The sequence below is a fragment of the Apostichopus japonicus genome, chromosome 12, assembly GCF_037975245.1.
Source record: "Apostichopus japonicus isolate 1M-3 chromosome 12, ASM3797524v1, whole genome shotgun sequence".
NCBI classification, from domain to species: domain Eukaryota; kingdom Metazoa; phylum Echinodermata; class Holothuroidea; order Aspidochirotida; family Stichopodidae; genus Apostichopus; species Apostichopus japonicus.
The window spans coordinates 3,511,149-3,536,784 of NC_092572.1; the positions used below are offsets into that span (position 1 = coordinate 3,511,149).

Below are 25,636 nucleotides of genomic sequence, written 5' to 3' on the forward strand. Positions count from 1 at the left end.
ATACGTAATGACAGCATAACAAAAATGCACACATTTTCTGCTCTTCGTGTACCGTTCTAATGTACCTTTTTTAATGTGATGACGAGAAAACCACCGCTTGACATATATGTACAGATTGGAGTAATGAAACGATATATTTTTTTTGTATTATATCTATTTTAAGATATTCTCTTAAACTCCTTCGCTGACTACAATTCTGTTGATCGTTATTCACGTATAGTAGCTAGAATGAAAGTTACAGAATCGTTCCGTTTGAGTACCTGCAGGGATTTACTATAACAAAAACGTGGCGCTCTTTGCAATTTAGCTGTCGATAGTAGCTCTGAAAAATATTTGCAATAGCTTAAAATTCGTTCACGAATGACCTCTGTGGATTACATTAGATGCATTGATCTATTTCATATTGCTAATTATTAAACCACCTTTCTTTTCCTTACTGAAAAACAAAAAAAATGGTTAATATTTTACTCCATCTATGCGTTAGTAAGATACCGACTTTGGTATTCATTATAATTATGCTATATATTTCAGGCTGTTCAATAACACGGCCACTAGTGGACAAGGAATTGGTGAAATGTTACTCATTTTTTCAATTTTTCCGCTCTTTGTATCCTTCCGTCCCGAATCCACCCACCCACAATAAATAGAACCATCTTTAGATATGCTAATAGTAAATGTTAGGGTGACATCAACTAGGGGTAGTGACATGTAGAGGAAATTTAAATTTACTGAAAGTCTTCATTGCGTAAAGCCTTTAATATTAATCAATAAACATTACTCTTTAACATCACTTCATTCATTAATTGATTAAATTATTAATATTAATTAATCAATAATTGATAAATCACTTAATTAATTAATTCACTCATTCTTTAATTCATTTATACATTCATTCATTCTGTCACTAGATTGACTAGTATGACTAAAGTGCTAACAATCAAATAAAGTAGCCTAACCTTAATATATAAAAAAAACCATTGAGGGATTAACAAGTAGATTACTCCATAAGTGAAATAACAAACAGAAGAAACAAGCAAAGAAACACCACACTGTTTATAAAGACATAAACGAGCTACCCTCAACACCCCCCCCCCCTCCTCCTTGCTCTCATACAAACATACAGGCAACGGGACAACAACAAATATAGTTTAGATTAGCTATGAATTATACCCTACATGCTGTTGTGGAAGATGTTGAGCTAGAGGATAGCTTTTCGAAGGAACATCGTATCACGGTTCCAAGCTTAATAAAGTCAGGCATCTCTACCTCAGGCTGTAGGAATATTCACATAATAGGTATATATATATATATATATATATATATTTCCGTGGAAAATTTACTAGCGTCGTCCATTTTTCTGTTTAAATGTGGACGAATTATTGGCGAAACCTTAAGAGTAGTCTGGTTAGTCCAGCCAATCATTATGCATAGGATTGTGTGTTTAGTACTTTCTGTCTGTAAGTCCATCTCGGTAGCAACTGGTCATAAATGTAAGACATATTAAGAAATTATAACACACATTAGTTTTAACTGAATAACGGGTACTCATCTTTACCAGCTTTAATTGAATAAGCCATAAAGATCGGTTGTTTCAATTATCATGGTTTTATTTCATACTATGATCGAAACTTTACAAGAGACATAATTTGATAAATGTAGATAACATCGCAAAAATCATAGCTTGATATCATAATAATTAGAAACGGCGGTTTTCGTTTATCAGCAGAAATGAAAAACAATTTAAAATTAACTTTCCCTCATACAGAAAATAATACAAGACAACAGAAACGTCTCTTTAATTAAATTAAACAAATGAGAAATTCCTTATTTTTAATATTTACTTCACGCGCATAATCTCCTTTGTGTATGGCTTTTTAAGCACCTCAAAGTAATCAATATTTTTGGCAATTCATAATTATGGACGTTAAATATGAATCCAAGAGACTGAGTTCGGTAAGATAAGCCAATGAGGCTTCTTTGCGAGTTCCTGCTTGCAGGAGGATCTAAAATACATACATACAATACATATAATATCGCCTTGAAAATTGCAAAATGTATCTTACGACCGGAAGGTACCTTTGTGCCAATCTCCATCTTTTAAAGCCCTAACACTGAAATTAACAAACGAACGATTTAAGGCAGTGTGTAGTTATGTGTAGCTCGTTAATATTCAAGGCTTAGCGTTGAAACAAAAGTGAGATCCTTGGCTGAATCATCAGTTAAAAGGAAATCTTTATCGTTGGATAACCTCCTCAATAACACATCTGTTTACCATTCTTGTCAAAATTGAAATGACCGATTAGGATGAGAAGCAGGTTAGCCCTTATGTTATGAAATAGTGATACCATCTCTTTGATGTTACCGAAACACTCCATCGAGACACCTTACAGGCCTCTTATGTATTTATCTAGGTCATGGATTCAGTTTTCCCACGAGAAGTTTTTAACTATCTTATTGAATCTTGGTACAGGGCCTTTTCCCAAAATAGATTCCATTATGTCTGTGGAACATTCGAGAAGGTTCTCTCACGTGGTATGGAAGTTTCCATAGAAAGGGGATGGACTTCCAAACTCCCAACCAATCAGGGCAGATCAGTGCCAGCGCACTTATTTTTATATCGTTAAGTTAATACAGGATGGTCAGGTTATTGGCTGCCTTCTGATTATGCGCAGAGGGATTTTATAGAAGTAAGGTATAAAAAGGCATGGGGCCGAAAGTTTATGACTTGGTCAGCAAATTTATCACTCCGCCGAAAGTTCATCACTCCTAATTGTTTAATTGACGGAGTCAAGTCAAGTCAAATCATTGTAATTTAGTTTTATTTGTAAAGAGAATCGACAGAGAAGAAATTATACCGAATCACTAATCAAATCCGATCTTGTCAAATTGTTTTTCTGTGAACTCATTGTTTTCGCCCGTTCGAGACATCTCCTGAAGAAGCATAAATACGGCATCAAGATATCCCAGTACCTTTCTATCGCGAGTCCCGATATAGTTTTACTATCGGAGGAAGCGGGCTCGTCACAATATTACACTTACTCAACAACTGTGGAACAAGGCATGAATAACTATGACGTCCAAGCATTATAGCCTAATGGATTACACGATGGTAGTAACTCAAAGAATAAACTAGGATTATGCTTACCGCGTCTGGTTTAATGCAACTTTTCATGTAAACGTGACCACTTGTGTTAGGTTACATCAACATTATTTGTATCGCTTTGCATATTTCAGTTTAACAGGCAATCACTTTATTGTCATACAAAAAAAAAAGCAAGACGTAAATACTTCGTACTTAGGTCAACACTCTGTGATCAGACGTAACAGTGAATAAAGGTTTAAAGAAACTGATTAGACATCACACAGAAACAGAAATTTTAACAAATCCCACCAAACCAAGTTTACAATATGTATTACGATCGTTTGCAATGAGTGAAGCAGGGAGAAGGTGAGGAAGCAAAGCACTCTTAGTACTTAATGTTCTTAATAGAATCTTCTTGATGACCAAGAGGAAACTAAAATATCAATCAACTCATCTGCTGACCTTGCAAAGCTGTAAACAAACATTGAAGTGCCCACTCATAAAAAAATCAACTAAGAAAAAACTACTGTACCCACTGTGGCTTATTTCTCTTCTCAAAAATGGATATGACTGTGATGTTTTTGTATCTTTTGTGTTGTTGTAGAAGTATTCTTTTTAATGCAAGAAATGAGTCTATTTTACTGTGCAAGGACAGAGTAAGTCATTTCATACTTCTTGCAAGTGCAAACGTATGCAACAATATTGTAAGCTGTGTAACAATCACTTATGGCTGATAACGTTTATCCCGTCAATGAGCTATCTGATGAAGACTTTTTACTTAACACAAATTTTGACATGCATGATATTAGTAACCACGGAAATCAATTGTTTGATCTTAATTTCCAAACTTTTAACTATACAGATTAAAAATATTTTGATTATGAGCAGGATATTGATACTGATAATAATCTATTTAATTCATTCAATAATAATAACTGTAGCTATTATACGGACAACTTCTTTAAAGATGATGCAAACGATTGTGGTCTGTCCGTCGTGCATTTTAATTGTAGAAGTCTTGTTGCAAATTCTGTTACCTTGTTGATTATTTAAACAACTTACATTTTAACTTTGATATTATAGCTATCAGTGAGACTTGGTTGAGTCATGTCTCAAATACTGCTCTTTTTCAACTCACTGGATATGATCTTCACCATATAGATCGAAAAGATAAAAGAGGGGGCGGAGTTGCGATTTATGTTTGCAATACCCTCAAATATAGTGTTTCGAATGATATGGGTTTTGCAATGACTAATGTACTTGAGAGTGTATTACAATTAAGGTTTCTGTGCCAAACAAAAAGATTGTCTTGATATCTTGTATGTACAGACAACCTGATTCATCTTTTAAAGTATTGTGTGATACTCTTGAGAAACTGTATAGACATAAAAGATGTAATGTTTATATGTGTGGAGATTTCAATCTAAATCTATTGAACTATGAGCACAGTAATCATACACGTGATTTTTTGAATGCCTTGTTTATTTTAAGTATGCTTCCTTTGATAGACAAACCCACGCGTATCGCCATTCAGTCTGCTACATTAATTGATAACATTTCACAAATGTTTTGGGGCCGAGCATAATTGTGGTATATTAGTTTGTGATGTGAGTGATCATCTCCCCATTTTTACAATTTGTAGTCATGGATCCGATACAAAAAGTCAAGTTCCTGACAATGGTTGTTTCTACATAAGAAATCAAAGTGATGTAAATATGTATGCATTTGATAGCAAGCTTAGTAATGAGCCATGGGAACAAGTTTACACTGCGGAAAATGTTAATTCTTCATACTATAAGTTTATTGATATTATTACAAGGTGTTTCAATGAAACTTGTCCTTTCAAGTTGGTGTCAGCCAAGAGGAAATTTAAAGACAAACCATGGATGACCCAGGGGCGGCGATCTGTTTCAAATATTGGGGGGGGACATTTGCTTGGGTGCAGGCGAATTACTAGCGAACAAGAAAATTTTTGATTTTGATAGCCCCCAGATCACCGGAAATGGCACTTCTCGGGCTTGAAAATGACCAACCAGATATTCACTTTAGCCTGAGAACCAAGCTTTTCCTAATAGTTTTTTTTTTCATTCATAACCTTTTTCAAGATTGTCACCAGTCACACATCATGTTCGACCTCATGGCATCTCCTGTGGATCATTGTTTTTGTAGATAATTCTATACGTAACGCCCCACAATACCCGTCAGCCACACTTTTCAAGGTTTTAAGCCCATTATTTGTTCAGAATTTGAATAATAAATTCACTTCAAAACATACCCTACCCATAATGTTGCACAAAATTTCATCTATGGACAACCAATAGAGAAAAACCCCCTTCAACCCCTAACAGACCGGTCAAAATTGCACGAGTTGAGGGAAGTATGATGAAGAATGTTGGTCAAGGAATTTTCGAAAATTCAGACAGTTAATTTATTGGTGTACAAATATTAAAACCTCTTATAACGGCTACTATAAAACTTCGATATCATAAACAAAATACCCCCAAAATATGCTCGAGGGGGGGGGCGGTCTCCACCCTTCGCCCCCCCCCCCCCTTGGCTACGCGCCTGCGGTTAGAAATCTTGTAGGAAACTGGCCAAATGGAAACCCAGTGAACCCATATCGATGTGGATCATATATATATATATATGATTGTACGTACTTACACTCATTCACAAGATATGTAGGGGCTACAGACATGATAATAATCATGAGTGACAACATGCTATACGGTCACAGGTCACAGAAACGACCACGAAGAGTCATTTACCTCATGCAGCATGTGTTGGATGAAGTTTTAGCCACCGCCAAATATGATTTGGATAAATAATCTCACGCATTATTTTCTGTTTATAGCCACACAAACAAATTATGCCACCAAATATTGGGGGGGGAATATTAGTTACTATTAGATACTACCGTATATTCCCCACCTAAAATATTGGGGGACATGTCCCCCCGCCCCCCCCCCCCCATGATCGCCGCCCATATATATATATATATATATATTTATATACACACACACACAAATATATGTATATATATATATATGTATATATATATGTATATATATACATGGGCGGCGATCATGGGGGGGGGGCTTTTTTTTCTTTTCTTTTTTTAAAATATGGTTGCTACAGCCCTATTTTCCATTTTCACTGGCAAACCAAATTTAACTACGGATGCGGTCCGTCTAGCTATTCATTTCGAAAAAAAGTAAAAACTACTTTCGGTCATATATAATAACAAATTGTGACACGGTTAGACAGGCGCCTTGCGAGAGATTTGCCAAGGGAGGGGCGAAGTTTGTAGGCAAACTATCTAAGCGTAGCGCCACCATAAGTTGGCGCGAAGCGCGAAAGAAAAATTTGGCCGAAAATGCCTCCCAGATCGTTGGAAGTGGCACTTCCCAGGCCTTGTAAGGTGCATTTAAGCATTTTCTATTTTTAAATTACTAGCGATACCATAAAAAGTTTTTAAAAAATATGCTAAAAAAAAACTATGCCACGAAATATTGGGGGGCATATTAGATACTATATCCCCCACCTAAAATATTGGGGGGGGACATGTCCCCCCGTCCCCCCCATGATCGCCGCCCATGAGATGACCAAAGGGCTGAAAAATGCAAAGCAAATGCAAATGAAAAGCAGATGGTTTGCCCTTAATAAATTATCATTGAATGTAAACAAAACTAATTATATGACTTTCTCCAACCATACCACATGTAACAATGTCAACATTACCATAGATGGTTAAGAAATTGACCAAGTTAACTGTATCAAGTTTCTCGGTGTGTTCCTTGACTGTAAACTTTCCTGGAAATATCACATTTCCCATATTTCAAGTAAACTTTCCAAAAGTATTTACAAAGCTAGCCATATTCTTAATACCCATGCTCTGTATTCTTTATATTGTGCTATTTTCCTTCCCTTTTTGAATTATTGTGTGGAAGCATGGGGTAGCACTTACAAAACCAATGTACATCCATTATTTTTAAAACAGAAAAAGGCTATTCGTATTGTCTGTCATGCTAAATTTTTGGACCATACTTTCCCACTATTTCATAAGTTACGAGCACTTAAGTTTTCTGATATTATTGATTTCAGTACAAGTATTTTCATGTATAAAGCTTTTCATAATAGTCTGCCATCAACTTTGCAAGCTATTTTGTACTTATTAACAATAAGAGATTTTTATGACAATTTTTATTTGAAATATGCATGAACAAAGAAAAAAACAATTTTCTATTTCCTTCTCTGGTGTTAACGTTTGGAATTCATTCGATAGCACTATTAAATCTGCTGTTACATTAAGCTTGTTTAAAAAAAGACTTAAAAACAATTTCATGACAGCCTATGATGATGATTGTTTAAATTAAGATATCTCATTCTCTCTAAGCCACAACATCTGTGTTTGTTTTAGTGCTTTCTATTTATTTTCCATTTAATATTGCCATCACCAATTTGCCTTCACTGTAATACATGTATAGACAGATATATAACTGGTGAAAGTATTTATAAGCATTTAGCTTCTTTTTTCTCCATTTCTATTTAATCTTGATTTATCTATGTATATACCAATCAACGAATGTTGTCTCTGTAATGTATTGTGCTTTCTGTGAGCTTAAAAATGCTACGTTCAACATTCTTGTATTTAATTGATGATGTAAATAAATGATGTCAATGTCAATGTTCTCACGCTTATAGCTAAATGCCTACACACTTGTATCACATCGGTAGACTAAACAGTACCATCTGTCTTTGTTTCTGTTCTTTTTATTTTGTTGAATTGTTAAGTGTCTCACATTTTCTACATTATGTGCCAAGTAAAATTCCCTCAAAATAAGATCAGTATGTCCTTCCTCAGTGGTGAATCCAATGATTTCTAGGAAGAGGTGCCCAAGAGATAAGTGCATTGAGATACCAAAGAACCTAACGAAATAGTTTGGTATAGCATTTCCATTATGTACGAACTTGTTTTACACCAACAATATGCTTCAGCTCATCTTTAGTCCAAAGGGCGGATTCATGAGAGGTGGCCTGCATTTCGTCGCCCCACCCCCTGTTTCCGTTGCAGAACCTAATGGATATTGTTTACCCAGTGATCTTATCAGGCATTTGTTGCCCTCGCAGCAGCTTTTATTGCTAAGCTCTTCTTTCAGTGGTCAATGTAAACTGTAATATATGTTTTATATGATTTTAAGTGTGATAAAGTCCAACCTTGGACAGTAAAACGTATACAGTGGTGTAACGGTGGTTTTATGAGCAACAATATCTCAACACTGTCGGTTCAAACACACATATAGACAGTTGTTACCATTTTGTAAGGAATAAAGCTTGCGGAATTGAATTTGTGATGCATTGGTTAACAAGCAGTAACAATTTTCACTTTGCAATATGACGGCATGATAAGATTTTTATTATTTTCATAATATGCAACATGTACTCAGAAACCGCCCAACCCGTTCAAATACCGCCCCCCCCCCCAGGAACCCGGGCTCACCATCCCGAAGACAATGCACATGTTGTCTGAAACTAATAGTTTCCGCGACGACCGTCGCTCTAACCCGACGAATAATCATTTCGTGGGAGGGAATGCTATAGAAATTCGCTCTCATGGTGACGCCAATGAGTTAGTTCTATATCGCTCGTATAAGTTCAGCATCATCTGATGTATCACAACAACGCAATGAAAAGTAAGTATGGATAATATAGATCGATAAACGATTGTACACCTAAGATCAGACGGGGTTAACAAGTTGTTCAAATGCCGACAACGTCGCCGCTAAGTTATATATTCATACTTGGTTCTTCACGTGACCCCAGCTGTTATTTGCTAACAGTCAAAACAATATCTCTCGGGTTCAAATGGTCATTTATTTACTCTTTTGATTTTATTTACATTATTACTTACTTTCAAAATGGCAAAGGCATAACATTTGCAGTATAGAATAAATATTCACAAAGAAAGTTCAAATACAGGAACAATTTAATACCCTATATGGTCAATTTTGTGAGGTATTTTTAAGTCGTGCATCCGGTTACTAGTACGTTTAACAGGACACATGTGGAACAAATATTTCGGCTTCATTTATATGTCGTGTTCTAGTTTCTAAACCGAAATGTTAAGGTATCACAAAATAAAATGAGCATCTTGGCTGGCTTTTTTGTCGATGTTTTTTGTTGCCTTCTTTACGATAAATACGCATAGGTTTGTTTGTATCTTTGTTAACAAAATTTGAAAAGTTTCTTGGCTCAGAGCTGGGATTTCAGCCTTGGATTATTCTGAAAAACACATTGAATAAAATGTATCCACCTAAAGGTACAAGACCCAGGAGAAACTTAATATCGACTGAAAGTAGTTTCAGCGCTCACAAAATGTTGAGAATGTAATAGTTAATACCTTGCTGATTAGCTTTATTCTAAGGAATAACTGAACAGTTGTGCATCAGTTTCGTCCAGCAATATGTTTGAATTATTCATCGAAACGTTCAGAGCAAATTGGATATAGAAACTGGGATTTAAAAAGTCCCATTACTTGGTTCTCACAACAAAATGCTCAATCGTCGGTATTTTGGTTAACTTTGCCGGCAGAAGACGTTTTTTGTCTATTCATCACAGTTCCAACACAAGCGATTAGCACGAGTAATCCTCCGATCAGTGATGTCCACAGCGGCATCATTTGAAAAACAAGGATTTGCAATATAAATGCGAACACTATTTGGAAAGAAAACACTATGCTTACAATTGCTGCTTTTTCTCTCGCTAATCCCAAGTACAAAGTAATTTGACCAATAAAGTAACTTAAACCAGCTCCCTGGGAAAGCCACCATTCTCTCTTAGATGGACAACTCCATTGACTTGTAGTTGTACATAAGATGATGCTTAATATTTCCATGACTACAGCATTAGCAAAGGAAGATTGATATGGATGAATGCCGATTGTGGACTGCTTTCGAACGATAACAAATGCTAGAGCCCCGCAAACTGCAACACCTAAGGCAAACACTGTTCCTAGAATAGCGTTGTTGCTCTCGATATTGTCTTCTGTTCCAAAGATAAAGGATGGACGTGCTATAAGCACAACGCCAGTCATAGCAAGAATCGCTAAAAGAAGATCAAGAATACGAAACGGTTCTTTCAAGATAATCCAACTCAAAACACCTGTCAGAATGAGAGATAATTGAGAAATGGACACCGTGTCGCTAAAAGCCATGTACTTGTAAGAAAAAGCCAAAAATAAATTAAGGCCAGTCAAGGTAATGCCACTGGGTAATAACCATAGGTATTGTTCCAAATGGCGTGGGGGATGCATATGTTTGGCTATCATCAAAGATGATGTACCCACCACTAAGACAGGGACCTTCATTGATGTTAGTTGAAAGGGGTTAACCGTAGTGGCGATAGCATCTATGAACGCTCCCGATACCGCAAAGAAAAAAGCCGCGATTAAACTAAGAAATATTCCCTCGCGCTTTCGTAGATGCCAGCTTAGCCTACCAAGGGCTGAAAGTTGAGGTCCCTTTGCTTGGCTTTCCTGTTGGTCATCCTGATTAGGCATGCAGTTGTCACAGGGTAACAAGGATGACGTGAGGGTAGCAGGATGGTCCGTTCCAACTTTGCTCTGACCATCAGTGTGAATAATTACAACGGGTGTCACAGTCACGTCTGAGGATAGCCTATCCTCTTTTCTGATGTTTCCATCTATTTCCATATTTATTAAATTTGGTTTTTGGAGAAAGAAAGTACGCAATCTGCAATGTAAAATGAGAGTTAGGCGTCAAAAATAAGTTATTAGACACGAAGAACGAGATATATAAACCTACCATAAAAGTAGTTATTGCTAGCCAAATTTCAAGATTTGTTTAATTTTGAAAGAAGAATCATTGTGACATGGAATGTTCAGATTAACACATTTGTTGTGGTAAATTGTGTTATACATGATGGAAAAAACTCTCTGCAGCTTATATTATTAACTTTTTGTTAAAAATATACCGATCCCGTCAAAGTATCGCTTTACACATTAATGTGACAATGAATGAGTATACACCAATAACTATTTGTAAATGACACAAAAAAGTGCTAAAAATACACTTCCAAGAGCAGGCGCGGCGGAACGGAAAAATTATTGGGGGGGGGGGGCTGATGTGTGGAGACTATCTAAGCGAAGCGCCACCATCGGTTGGCGCGGAGCGTACAAGAAAATTTTGGGTTTTTTCAAACCCCCAGATGGCCGGAAACGGCACTTTCCGAGTGTTTTATGCTGCGAATACCTAGCCCTAAAATATGGGTCTCAAGCCTGCAATTCTCAGATTGCACGTTAAAGTCTGTAAAAAAATTGTAATTTGTATATTCGATGGTTTTTTAAGAGAGTAGCTATTACTCGTAGTGTACTCGCAAAGATGTTTTTGAGTGTAGTAAGGGCAGTGGCGGAGCTAGAGTATTGGTCAGGGAGGGCAAGAATGGTCTGTAGGGGCGCTTTCGACACTATCTAAGCGGAGCGCCACCACAGGTTGGCGCGGAGCGTACAGAAAATTTTTGAGTAAAGAAGCTCCCCAGATTGCAGGAAATGACCCTTTCCGGGGCATTGCTAATTTGCAGATAAACGGAGAATAAATAGGTGTCGTCGCCATTTTGTCGGAAAATTACACCAACAGAATATGACAAATGTCAATAGGTATATGAGAGCGCAATAAAATAGTCAAAAATCGCGAATAAGTAAAAAGTAGTGAAAAGCTGAAAAGGGCGACAGCAGTCCATTTGAGTCCGTCAGGGGGGGGGGGGCATCCGCCCCCTGACTGTATATATGGACGCTCCGCCACTAAGTAAGGGCATGTTGGAAAACTGGCTGAAATGAGGCAAGTCATTGGCCTAAGACGAAGTTGTGTTACGCTTACCGGTACTCACACTCACTGCTTCCACTTTTCACGGGGCGTGAAGACGCGGTTGGGGTGACAATGTGGTCTATAGCCAGGGGACGGGCCGAGGGTCCCCCAGCAATTACTAAAATTATTACACCTATAGAGTATACGTGTGCATCAGATCGACAAGTATGCATTGAAAAATGGGCAGATGCACGTTTCGGAGCCTTGGTAAATATTGGGGGGGCTTATCATGAATTTGCCCCCTCAACTTTTTTATTGGGGGGCTGAGCCCCCCCAAGCCCCCCCCCCCCCCCGGTTCCGCCGCCACTGTCCAAGAGTACAGTTTGGTTTAATGTTATTAAAATAGTACACTTTAATCGATAAATTATTCTTGCAGATCATGAATTACAGAAAAAAAAAACTCAAACCACATTAAAACAGATCACATGGGGCGAAACAGGAACATCTAACATAAACGATTTGAAACATTTTTTTCTTCACCATCGGCAAATGACAGGCTGGAGTTTGTTCAACTGAGGTTTAAAGTTGTGATGAAATAGCTTATATACTGAGGCCTATATAACAAACTTGTGGAACACCTGCTCTATATCGCTATAAATAGTGAAATATTTGTTTTACACATAGTGTTGAAGGAGGGCTAGTCCCATGGAGGATAAAATGAATGAAATGTCTCTTGATTAGATATATGCTTACCGGTCTGGTCCTCTGTTCCTTTTAATGCGTCGAAGTGAATCCGTGTGTCATGTTATTACTCTACCGTTTAGTTAATGCACTGATTTGCAGCTTAGCAGTCGAGCACTACACTGCGAACGTAGGTGGGACTTCAAGCAGCGATGTGAAGTTAACAAATAAACTTACACCATCACCCATCGATATTCTTCTGCAATATTTTATTCGAAAGTTTGTATTCCTCCTTGCGTGGAAGGAAATGTCACTGAAGATGTTTCTTGAAATTTAAAGTTCTGACCAAAATCATGTAATGCATTCAAATGGCTAAAGGCCTACACACAGCTATAAAAGAAAGTCTCGCAGCTGCAGAGTCCTTGTGACTCTCAGTTCATAAGATCCTATTATAATCGAGATGACAGGGGCGATGAATTTGTACATTTGTTAAGATTGTCTAGATCATGCGCCATGTTAACTCAACAAATTAAGCTCTGTGATTTTGTGTTAGGCCAGTGTAATGTCAGATCTAACGCACATAGTATCAGCAGCCACATCAGACGCTGTAACTGTCATGTCTCTGTGTAACTGCGTTAACTTTTTTTCTTGATTTTAGCCAAAAGGAAAATTCAACCCTGGACTGTCCAAAGTATCACAATTACCACGACGTAAACCAGATTTAATTTACAAAGCTGATTAATATCTCGACTATTGTTGGTTTAATAAGTTCGTATTGACATTCATCGTGACTTTCAAACATTGTAAATGACGTACTTTGAACTGTGCACGATTTTTTTCTTATTTAAGCAATCTTGTAAGTAATGATCTATTTGAAGTTAGACACTATTTGACCTGGTTTAAATCCAGTTTCCAATCTGGCTTAAAAACAGTTGTACCACGAATGGGCAGTACAGACAGTTTACCCCCAAATCAAAATAGACTTATTTGATATTGACAAACGATTGACGAAGTGGTAAAATATCTTTTTCTGTTTTTTTCGAAAAGTGGAATGTAATCATCAAACGAGTTACTTCCAGCGACATAATCCCCGGTTTTTGCTCTGTGTATATGTTGCCTCCACGCGATTTACATAACCTAAAAGGAAAAGTAAATATGGACAAACATCAGATATTTGTTTGTGCACGAACACTTGCTTGTAGGGTTCATGTATATGTATTATCCGCTGTTGTTACATCCGTCCACTTATCTCTTCCGGTTTACAACAGGAACTTATATAAGTAGGGATAACATTGCCTCAACGAACGATCCTATCGTAGCTGTACTCTAAACTATTATGTTAACTTTGAGAATAATCCTGACACGGGATTATACTGCAGCAACATTCAGGCGAAACCTTTGCATAGGTCATAGTCTCGGCCAAGTCGTTTGTAATACTCTTTTTCTCGTACTTGCACACTGTATGTTACATGCCCGAGGATCCTTACGATACAACTTATGCAAACCACAAAATCTTTATTCATATTATTGTTACGGAAATTTCATGTCATGAGAGATCATGTATCTTCCACAGCAATTAGCGACCGTCTCGCAGTATACAAACCAATCGAAGATTGTTCACTGCGGGAGGCAGGGCCTGAATAAACATTTTGGGGAAAGTGGCCCCAATTGGCCAACCTGATTGGCTTCTTCGCTTTCTTGCCAAAAATCAAAGGCAACATAAGATAGCTTGGGAGAAAATTGCAAGACCCTAGTATCAATCTAAAACGTTGCCGTGGGCGTTCTCTGGGCAGTACAGCAAATATAAACTGGAAAATAGCTTACTGAAAATGAAAGGTACACTAGGCTGTACATACTAGGGTCTTAGCAGTACTACATAGGTACTAATGTTAACACATGACCGTTACCGGCCTGACCACTTGATCCATATGCATTACTTGTACCTCTCTGAATACAACAATAACTGCTGCGATTTATGCACAATCCTTGAAAGTTCCCTTGGAGTTGCACCACAACGGTCAAGCCTACTTGTTTACCTGTTACCATATTGGGTTTAACGTAACCTCATCCAGTTCCACACAGTGACACACTTTAAAAGTTGAAACATTCAGTAAGGGACCAGAAGAGTAAAAGAATACAAAACAATGCCCTTGATGACACTTCACCATAAGTATGAAATCCCTCAAGATAGTGTAAGTGACCCTTCATCACCTTTTACTAAATACATTTAACTCAACTGACTTCATTCACAACCTTGGCGAATTATTGGCAACATTTTTAGAATAGTCTGGTTTGTCCAGTCAATCATTAATGCATAGGATTGTGTGTTTAGTATTTTCTGTCTGTAAGGCCTTCCCGGTACCAACTGGTCATAACTGTAAGACATATTGAGAAATTATACCACGCATTAGTTTTAACTGAATAACGGGTACCCAACTTTACAAGCTTTAATTAAAAAAAAGGCATAAAGATCGGTTGGTTCAATTATCATGGTTTTATTTCATACTATGGTCGAAACTTTACAAGAGACATAATTTGATAATGTAGATAACATCGCCAAAGTCATAGCTTGATATCATAATAATTAAAAACGGCGGTCTTCGTTTATCAGCAAAAACTAAAACAGTTTAAAATAATTTTCCCTTGTACAGAAAATCATACAACACAACAGAAACGTATCTTTAATTTAATTAAACAAATTAGAATATCCTTATTTTTTCATATTTACTTCACACGCATAATCTCTCCTTTGTGTGTGGCTTTTTAAGCCCCCCAAATACTCAATATTATTGGCAATTCATAATTATGGACGTAAAATATTAATCTAGGAGACTGAGTTCGGTCAGCTTGTGGCTTTGATAAGCAAATGAGGCTTCTTTGTGAGTTCCTGCTTGCAGGAGGATCTAAAATACATACATACAATACATAAAATATCGCGTTGTAAATTGCAATTTGTAGCTTACGACTAGGAAGGTACTTTTGTACCAAACTCCATTTTTTAAAGCCCTAACACTGAATTTAACAAGCGAACGATTTAAAGCAGTGTGTAGTCATGTGTAACTCGTAAATATTCAAGGCTTGGCGTTGAAACAAAAGTGAGGTCCTTGGCTGAATCGTCAGTTAAAAGGAAATCTTTATCGTTGGATAACCTCCTCAATAGCACATCTGTTTACCATTCTTGTCAAAATTGAAATGACCGATTCGGATGAGAAGCAGGTTAGCCCTTAATCATAATCAACAACTGTGGAACACGGCATGAATAATTATAACTCTCATGCATTTAAACTTTAAAGATAACACGATGGCAGTAACTCAAATAATAAAATAGAATTGCATGTATCTTGATGGAAATATGGTTACCGCGTCTGGTTTAACGCAACTTTTCATGTAAACGTGACCACTTGTGTCAGGTTACATCCACATTTTTTGTATCGTTTTGCATCTTTCGATTTAACAGGCAAACACTATACTGTCATACAAACAACAAAGCAAGACGTAAGTACTTCGTACTTAGGTCAAATAAAGGTTCAAAGAAACCGATTAGACATCACAAAGAAACAGAAATTTTACCAAATCCCACCAAATCAAGTTCACAGTATTTATTATGATCGTTTGCAATGAGTGAAGCAGGGAGAAGGTGTAAAAGCAAAGCACTCTTAGCATTTAATGCTCTTGATGGAATCTTCTCACGCTTATAGCTTAATGCCTACACAATTGTGTCAAATCGGTAGACTCGACCGTACCAATTGTCTTTGTTTCTGTTTTTTATATTGTTGAATTGTTAAGTGTCTCACATTTTCTACATCATGTGCAAAGTAAGATTCCCTCAAAATAAGATCAGTATGTCCTTCCTCATTGGTGAATCCAATGATTTATAGGAAGAGGTGCCCAAGAGATAAGTACATTGAGATACCAAAGAACCTAACGAAATAATTTGGTATAGCATTTCCATTATGTACGAACTTGTTTTACACCAGCAATATGCTTCAGCTAATTTTTAGTCCACATGGCGGATTCATTAGAGGTGGCCTGAATTTCCTTGCCCCCCCCCCCTGTTTTCGTTGCAGAACCTAATGGATATTGTTTATCCAGTGATCTTATCAGGCATTTGTTGCCCTCGCAGCAGCTTTAATTGCCAAGCTCTTCTTTCAGTGGTCAATGTAAACTGTAAAATATGTTTTATTTGATTTTAAGTGTGATAAAGTCCAACCTTGGACAGTAAAACGTATACAGTGGTGTAACGGTGGTTTTATGAGCAAATATATTTCAACACTGTCGGTTCAAACACACATACACACAGTTGTTGCGATTTGTAAGGAATAAAGCTTGCGGAATTGAAATTTACCTGCATTCGAAATGAAAAAAGAATCCATTGGTTAACAAGCAGTAACATTTTTCACTTTGCGATATTACAGCATGATAAGATTTTTCTTATTTTCGTAATATCCTACATTAACTCAGAAACCGTCCCCCCCCCCATAAAAACCCGGGGTTCACCATCCCGAAGACAATGCACATGTTGTCGGAAGCTGGTAGTCGCTCTAACCCGACGAATAATCATTTCGTGGGAGAAAAATGCTATAAAAATTTGCTCTCATAGTGACGCCCCCGAGTTAGTTCAATATCGCTCGTATAAGTTCAGCATCATCTGATGTACAACAACAACGCAATGAAAAGTAAGTATAGATAATATAGATTGATAAACTATTGTGTACCTAAGATCAGATGGGGTCAACAAGTTGTTCAATGCCAAAAACGTCACCGCTAAGTTATATATTCATACTTGGTTCTTCACGTGAACCCGGCTGTTGTTTGCTAACAGTCGAAATCATATCTCTGTCGCGGGTCGATGAAAGTCGGAGGACGCAAATGACGGATTGAGAACAGGAGTTGTCGAGTTTCAGTGGAGTGAGTTTATTCACCGGAATATACAGGTGTATGATACAGAGAACAGGAAAAACCTGAAAATATGGAAATAAAAATGCTTTCCTTGCAAACATCGGGTCGATACACAAACATAATTTAACTTACTCAATATCACATTACACAATATTACACAATAACTAACATAAAAGAAACGTAAACTTACGGGATAATGAATTGGCGTTCGCCCGGTTTTGCCTGGATAGCCCAGCGGTGATACATTTGAGAGTAGCCTATGGCTGACAGGTCGGTTACGAACCTCGGGACGCAAAGCAGTCCGGTTAATATCAGACTTCTTAAGCACACGAAGTAGCCCAAGTATACAATACAGGTTGGGAACACGAAGTAACCCACGTACAAACAAGAATTGGGCACACAAAGTAACCCAGTTGAGAATACAGGTTGGGTACACGAAGTTTCCCACGTACAACAAAAATTGGGCACACATAGTAACCCAGTTGAGAATACAGGTTGGGAACACGAAGTAACTCACGTACAACAAGAGTTGGGCACACAAAGTAACCCAGTTGAGAATATTGGTTGAAGACACGAAGAGACCCACGTACAACCAGAATCGGACATACGAAATTAACCAATTGCTAGCTTGCAGAGAACCACACCGCCCTACTTCCAGACAGCATGCTAGCACAACAGCCCGCATAACTAAAACATTCCTTAACACCACATGCCATTGATAGGCAAATATATGCATACCTCGCATGGACACCGGCTTTGTGCCAAGAATACCTTTAGAATAGAAAATGAATGTAAATTTATCACAGGGTAGTCTTCATCCAAACAGACATATATTAACGTGACCTGAAATATCTTAAACGATACCTGACCTGTGACAATCTCTCGAGTTCGAATTGTAAATTTATTCACTCTTTTGATTTGATTTACATAGTTATTTACATTCAATATGGCAAAGGCATAACATTTGCAGTATAGAATAAATATTTACAGGGATAAGTTCAAATACAGGAACAATTTAATACCGAATATGGTCAATCTTGTGAGGCATTTTTTAAATCGTGCACCCAGTTACTAGTACGTTTAACAAGACACCTGTGGCAAATATATTTCGGCGTCATTTATATGTCGTGTGCTAGTTTCCAGACCGAAATCACGAAATGTGAAGGTATCACAAAACTGGCAGAATAATGACAGATTATATTAATATTCAATCTTTTGTAAAATGAGCATCTCGGCTGGCTTTATGTTGATGTTGTTCGTTGCCTCCTTTTCGATAAATAAGCATAGGTTTGTTTGTATCTTTGTTAACAAAATTTGAAAAGTTTCTTGGCTCAGAGCTGGGATTTCAGCCTTGGATTATTCTGAAAAACACATTGAATAAAATGTATCCACCTTAAGGTACATGACCCAGGAGAAACTTAATATCGACTGAAATAGTTTCAGTGCTCACAAAATGTTGAGAATGTAATAGTTAATACCTTGCTGATTAGCTTTATTCTAAGGAATAACTGAACAGTTGTGCATCAGTTTCGTCCAGCAATATGTTTGAATTATTCATAGAAACGTTCAGAGCAAATTGGATATAGAAACTGGGATTTAAAAAGTCCCATTACGTGGTTCTCACAACAAAATGCTCAATCGTCGGTATTTTGGTTAACTTTGCCGGCAGAAGACGTTTTTGGTCTATTCATCACAGTTCCAACACAAGCGATTAGCACGAGTAATCCTCCGATCAGTGATGTCCACAGCGGCATCATTTGAAAAACAAGGATTTGCAATATAAATGCGAACACTATTTGGAAAGAAAACACTATGCTTACAATTGCTGCTTTTTCTCTCGCTAATCCCAAGTACAAAGTAATTTGACCAATAAAGTAACTTAAACCAGCTCCCTGGGAAAGCCACCATTCTCTCTTAGATGGACAACTCCATTGACTTGTAGTTGTACATAAGATGATGCTTAATATTTCCATGACTACAGCATTAGCAAAGGAAGATTGATATGGATGAATGCCGATTGTGGACTGCTTTCGAACGATAACAAATGCTAGAGCCCCGCAAAGTGAAACACATAAGGCAAACACTGTTCCTAGTATAGCGTTGTTGCCCTCGATATTGTCTCCTGTTCCAAAGATAAAAGATGGACGTGCTATAAGCACAACGCCAGTCATAGCAAGAATCGCTAAAAGAAGATCAAGAATACGAAACGGTTCTTTCAAGATAATCCAACTCAAAACACCTGTCAGAATGAGAGATAATTGAGAAATGGACACCGTGTCGCTAAAAGCCATGTACTTGTAAGAAAAAGCCAAAAATAAATTAAGGCCAGTCAAGGTAATGCCACTGGGTAATAACCATAGGTATTGTTCCAAATGGCGTGGGGGATGCATATGTTTGGCTATCATCAAAGATGATGTACCCACCACAAGACAGGGACCTTCATTGATGTTAGTTGAAAGGGGTTAACCGTAGTGGCGATAGCATCTATGAACGCTCCCGATACCGCAAAGAAAAAAGCCGCGATTAAACTAAGAAATATTCCCTCGCGCTTTCGTAGATGCCATCTTAGCCTACCAAGGGCTGAAAGTTGAGGTTTCTTTGCTTGGCTTTCCTGTTGGTCATCCTGATTAGGCATGCAGTTGTCACATGGTAAAAAGGATGACGTGAGGGTAGCAGGGTGGTCCGTTCCAACTTTGCTCTGACCATCAGTGTGAATAATTTCAACGGGTGTCACAGTCACGTCTGAGGATAGCCTATCCTCTTTTTTGATGTTTCCATCTATTTCCATATTTATTAAATTTGGTTTTTGGAAAAAGAAAGTAAAGTACTACCATAAAAGTAGTTATTGCTAGCCAAATTTCAAGATTTGTTTAATTTTGAAAGAAGAATCATTGTGACATGGAATGTTCAGATTAACACATTTGTTGTGGTAAAGTGTGTTATACATGATGGAAAAAACTCTCTGCAGCTTATATTATTAACTTTTTGTTAAAAATATACCGATCCCGTCAAAGTATCGCTTTACACATTAATGTGACAATGAATGAGTATACACCAATAACTATTTGTAAATGACACAAAAAAGTGCTAAAAATACACTTCCAAGAGTACAGTTTGGTTTAATGTTATTAAAATAGTACACTTTAATCGATAAATTATTCTTGCAGACCATGAATTACAGAAAAAAACTCAAACCACATTAAAACAGATCACATGGGGCGAAACAGGAACATCTAACATAAACGATATGAAACATTTTTTTCTTCACCATCCGCAAATTACAGGCTGGAGTTTGTTCAACTGAGGTTTAAAGTTGTGATGAAATAGCTTATATTCTGAGGCCAATATAACAAACTTGTGGAACACCTGCTCTATATCGCTATAAATAGTGAAATATTTGTTTTACACATAGTGTTGAAGGAGGGCTAGTCCCATGGAGGATAAAATGAATGAAATGTCTCTTGATTAGATATATGCTTACCTGTCTGGTCCTCTGTTCATTTTAATGCGTCGAAGTGAATCCTTGTGTCATGTTATTACTCTACCGTTTAGTTAATGCACTGATTTGCAGCTTAGCAGTCGAGCACTACACTACGGACGTAGGTGGGACTTCAAGCAGCGATGTGAAGTTAACAAATAAACTTACACCATCACCCATCGAAATTCTTCTGCAATATTTTATTCGAAAGTTTTTATTTTCTTCTTGCGTCGAAGGAAAGTCACTGAAGATGTTTCTTGAAATTTAAAGTTCTGACCAAAATCATGTAATGCATTCAAATGGCTAAAGGCCTACACACAGCTATAGAAGAAAGGACAGCTCATGAGAGTCTTTGTGACTCTCAGTTCATAAGATCCTATTATAATCGAGATGACAGGGTCGATGAATTTGTACATTTGTTAAGATTGTCTAGATCATGCGCCATGTTAACTCAACAAACTAGGCTAATGTGATTTTGTGTTAAGCCAGTGTAATGTCAGATCTAACGCACATAGTATCAGCAGCCACATCAGACGCTGTAGCTGTCATGTCTCTGTGAAACTGCATTAATTTTTTTTCTGGATTTTAGCTAGGAGGAAAATTCAACCCTGGACTGTACAAAGTATCACAATTACCACGACGTTAACCAGATTTAATAACAAACGCAGAATATTATCTCGACTATTGTTGGTTTAATAAGTTCGCATTGACAATCACCGTGCTTTTCAAATATTGTAAATGACGTACTTTGAACTGTGCATGATTTTTTTCTTATTTAAGCAATCTTGTAAGTGATGATCTACCTGAAGTTGGACACTATTTGACCTGGTTTAAATCCAGTTTCCAATCTGGCTTAAAAACAGTTGTACCGCGAATGGACAGTACAGACAGTTTACCCCCAAATCAAAATAGACTTATTTGATATTGACAAACGATTGACGAAGTGGTAAAATATCTTTTTCTGTTTTTTCGAAAAGTGGAATGTAATCATCAAACGAGTTACTTCCAGCGACATAATCCCCGCCTTTTGCTCTGTGTATATGTTGCCTCCACGCGATTTACATAACCTGAAAGGAAAAGTAAATATGGACAAACATCAGATATTTGTTAGTGCACGAACACTTGCTTGTAGGGTTCATGTATATGTATTATCCGCTGTTGTTACAACCGTCCACTTATCTCTTCCGGTTTACAACATGAACTTATATAATTAGGGATAACATTGCTTCAACGAACGATCCTATCGTAGCTGTACTCTAAACTATTATGGTAACTTTGGGAATACTCCTGACACGGGATTATACTACAGCAACAATCAGTCGAAACCTCTGCATAGGTCATAGTCTTGGCCAAGTCGTTTGTAATACTCTTTTTCTCGTATTTGCCCACTGTATGTTACATGCCCGAGGATCCTTACGATACAACTTATGCAAACCACAAAATCTTTATTCATATTATTGTTACGTAAATTGCATGTCATGAGAGATCATGTATCTTCCACAACAATTAGCGGCCGTCTCGCAGTGTACAAACCAATCTAAGATTGTTCACTGCGGGAGGCAGGGCCTGAATAAACATTTTTGGGCCGGAAAGTGGCCCCAATTGGCAAACCTGATTGGCTTCTTCGCTTTTTTGCCAAAAATCAAAGGAAACATAAGATAGCTTGGGAGAAATGTGCAAGACCCTAGTATCAATCTGAAGCGTTGCCGTGGGCGTTCTCTGGGCAGTACAGCAAATATAAACAGGAAAATAGCTTTGTGAAAAAGAAAGGTACACTAGGCTGTACATACTAGGGTCTTAGCAATACTACATAGGTGCTAATGTTAACACATGACCGTTACCGGCCTGACCACTTGATCCATATGCATTACTTGTACCTCTCTGAATACAACAATAACTGCTGCGGAATATGCACAATCCTTGACAGTTCCCTTGGAGTTGCACCACGACGGTCAAGCCTACTTGTTTACCTGTTACCATATTCGGTTTAACGTTACCTCATCCAGTTCCACACAGTGTCACACTTTAAAAGTTTAAACATTCAGTAAGGGACCAGAAGAGTAAAAGAATACAAAACAATGCCCTTGATGACATTTCACCATGAGGATGAAATCCTTAAGCTAGTTTTAGTGACCCTTCATCACCTTTTACTAAATACATTTAACTCAACTGACTTAATTCAAAACCTTGGCGATGGTCCAACTACCATAATAGCATTCCAAAGCAACATTGAAATCATAACCCTGAACATTTTGTAGTGCATGAGCATGACTAAATAACTAGAATAATAATGATACAGTGTTAGTATGCTCCCTTAACCTGGTTCAGTCACCATGGCAATCAACTAACTGAAACAATAAATTGCAAAAAGTCTTCACAATACTTTCATGTAAAATGATAGCTGAATCTTCTCTGCGGCTAAGCATACAACGTTTACTCCCTATTCATTTATATCACCATGGCAACAATCTTTACCACAGTGGAATTTCATGCATGATTATAGCTGCCTTTTCTATTCCAATCTCCCCTAGAGCGCATAACTTAACACAAACCACCTTGGTATATTTTATGACCCTTTCTTGGCAATTACTTCCATGCTGCTTACTAAGCATGATACCTGTGCTCACATAGCCTGTCAGGCAATGTGCAGTTCAAATCCCATCATTATTTCAATGCATAGCAACATTACTGTACATGAGCCTACTGAAGTAATTATGTGATGGTCTGAGCCAATCTACAACTTTACATCTTAATTTCACTCAACAACTATGTGATTCTGAAGTTTTCGTAGAACCTTCAGCCTCTCTATACCACTTTGTTTAAAGTAATTCAACAAAATAAAGAAAAAAAATCAACATACCCGACAGGAAATGTAAATAAAGACAAACATCATATAGTTTTGTGTAAAACTACTTGCTTGCAGGATTCATGTTTGCCTCTCACACGCAAGGCCCAGCAACCAATCCAGACAGTTCGCATTCCAATCGGACGGAATCTGCGATCATTTTCACGGGGTACTTCCAAATGAAGAACTGTCTGGAAACTAAAAATGGTTTGGTGAAGGAACATCCCATTATACAAAAACAGGATTTTGTAGGGGTGCCTGCTTTTGGGGCATGCCACGTATTTTGCAGGGTTAATATGGCAGTTTCAAAACGTTAATTTAGAGACTTTATTCGTGTACCGACGATTTCCGAGCGAGCATATGCATATTTGACCTTATCCTTTTCTATATAATCTATAAAAGTATCGTAAATATGAAAACAGCATTGGGATTCAATATTTGAACATGGAAATTCTCACTTGATCAGTCAATGCTTAGATATTGCACAATAAACCATACGTTTTGAAAAGTGAGTTACGTGATTATTCCACAAACGGTGAACTGTTTATCATAAATGTTACAAGTACAATGCGAGCCACTTAAGCAGAAAACACAATGCGTGAAATTAAGCTAATATGAAACGTGTTCATTGGCACAGTCCAATACCGATACACAGGTAGTGGGATTAACGATAGCACCAGGGGCGGCGATTTGTTTCATTGGGGGGGGGGGGGGGAACATTTGCTTGTTTGCTTGTTCGCGCGCTTCGTGATATTTTGTATATAAATATATATGTATATATATACATGTATTTCAATAATACGCGCGAAGTACTATCAAAGCGGAGCGCCAACATTGGTTGGCGCGCAGCGTACAAGACAATTTCTGGTTTTGATAGCCCCCCCCCCCCCCCAGATCACCGGAAATGGCACTTCTCGAGCTTGAAAATGACCAACCAGATGTACACTTTTACCTGAGAACCAAGTTTTTCCCAATAGTTTTTTTTAACCATAACCTTTTCAAGATTGTCACCAGTCACAAATTATGTTTGACGTCATCGCATCTCCTGTGGATCATTGCTTTGTAGGTAATACTACGTAACGGCCCACAATACCTATCAGCCCCACTTTTCAAGGTTTTAAGCCCATTATTTGTTCAGAATTTGAATAATAAATTCACTCAAAAACATACCCATAATCATTATCGGTATGTTTTATGTGAATTTTTTATTCAAATTCTGAATGTTGCACAAAATTTCATCTATGGACAACCAATATAGAAAACCCCCTTCAACCCCTAACAGACCGGTCAAGTATGCACGAGTAGAGGGAAGCATGATGTAGATGTTGGTCAGGGAATTTTCGAAAATTCAGACACTGTTAATTTATTGGTTTTCAAATATTAAAACCTCTTATAACGGCTACTAAACAACTTCAATATCATATCTCCCCCCCCCCCCCCTCTTGGCTACGCGCCTGCGGTTAGAAATCTTTTAGGAAACAGGCCAAATGGAAACCCAGTGAACCCATATCGATCATAAATATGATTGTACGTACTTACACTCATACACAAGAGATGTACATACATTATGATAATAATCATGAACGACCACATGCTATACGGTAACAGGTCACAGAAACGACCACGAAGAGTCATTTACCTCATGCAGCATGTGTTGGATGAAGTTTTAGCCACCACCAAATATGATTGGATAAATAATCTCACGCATTATTTTCTATTTTTAGCCACACACAAAAAATATGCTACCAAATATTGGGGGGATATTAGGTACTATATCCACCCACCTAAAATATTGGGGGGGGACATGTCCCCCCGTCCCCCCATGATCG

At 37.5% G+C, this 25,636-nt stretch overlaps 2 protein-coding genes across 2 annotated transcripts; both read right to left on the reverse strand.

The window, feature by feature from the left end:
• Positions 1 to 8,680: 8,680 nt before the first annotated feature.
• On the reverse strand, positions 8,681 to 13,467 carry LOC139976977 (solute carrier family 35 member G1-like). Its single transcript, XM_071985909.1, has 2 exons — positions 12,658 to 13,467; positions 8,681 to 10,833 (listed from the first exon to the last, which is right to left on the reverse strand). The coding sequence occupies exon 2, from the start codon at positions 10,791 to 10,793 to the stop codon at positions 9,639 to 9,641; it is 1,155 nt and encodes a 384-aa protein (XP_071842010.1). The 5' UTR covers positions 10,794 to 10,833; positions 12,658 to 13,467; the 3' UTR covers positions 8,681 to 9,638.
• Positions 13,468 to 17,552: 4,085 nt separating this feature from the next.
• LOC139977316 (solute carrier family 35 member G1-like) lies at positions 17,553 to 24,457 on the reverse strand. Its single transcript, XM_071986603.1, has 4 exons — positions 23,823 to 24,457; positions 20,966 to 22,029; positions 19,904 to 20,262; positions 17,553 to 19,778 (listed from the first exon to the last, which is right to left on the reverse strand). Exons 3-4 carry the CDS (start codon positions 20,117 to 20,119, stop codon positions 19,119 to 19,121), a joined length of 876 nt encoding a protein of 291 aa, XP_071842704.1. The 5' UTR covers positions 20,120 to 20,262; positions 20,966 to 22,029; positions 23,823 to 24,457; the 3' UTR covers positions 17,553 to 19,118.
• Between the last annotated feature and the right edge of the window lie 1,179 nt (positions 24,458 to 25,636).

What these genes read in the sequence shown, in the direction of transcription:
- LOC139976977 (XM_071985909.1), bottom strand. Translation starts at nt 10,793, where the DNA reads ATGGAAATAGATGGAAACATCAGAAAAGAGGATAGGCTATCCTCAGAC.
- LOC139977316 (XM_071986603.1), bottom strand. Translation starts at nt 20,119, where the DNA reads ATGCCTAATCAGGATGACCAACAGGAAAGCCAAGCAAAGAAACCTCAA. An exon ending in AGGTCCCTGTCTTGTGGTGG is followed by an intron (nt 19,779 to 19,903) that starts GTACATCATCTT and finishes TTTTCTTACAAG; the next exon opens with TACATGGCTTTTAGCGACAC.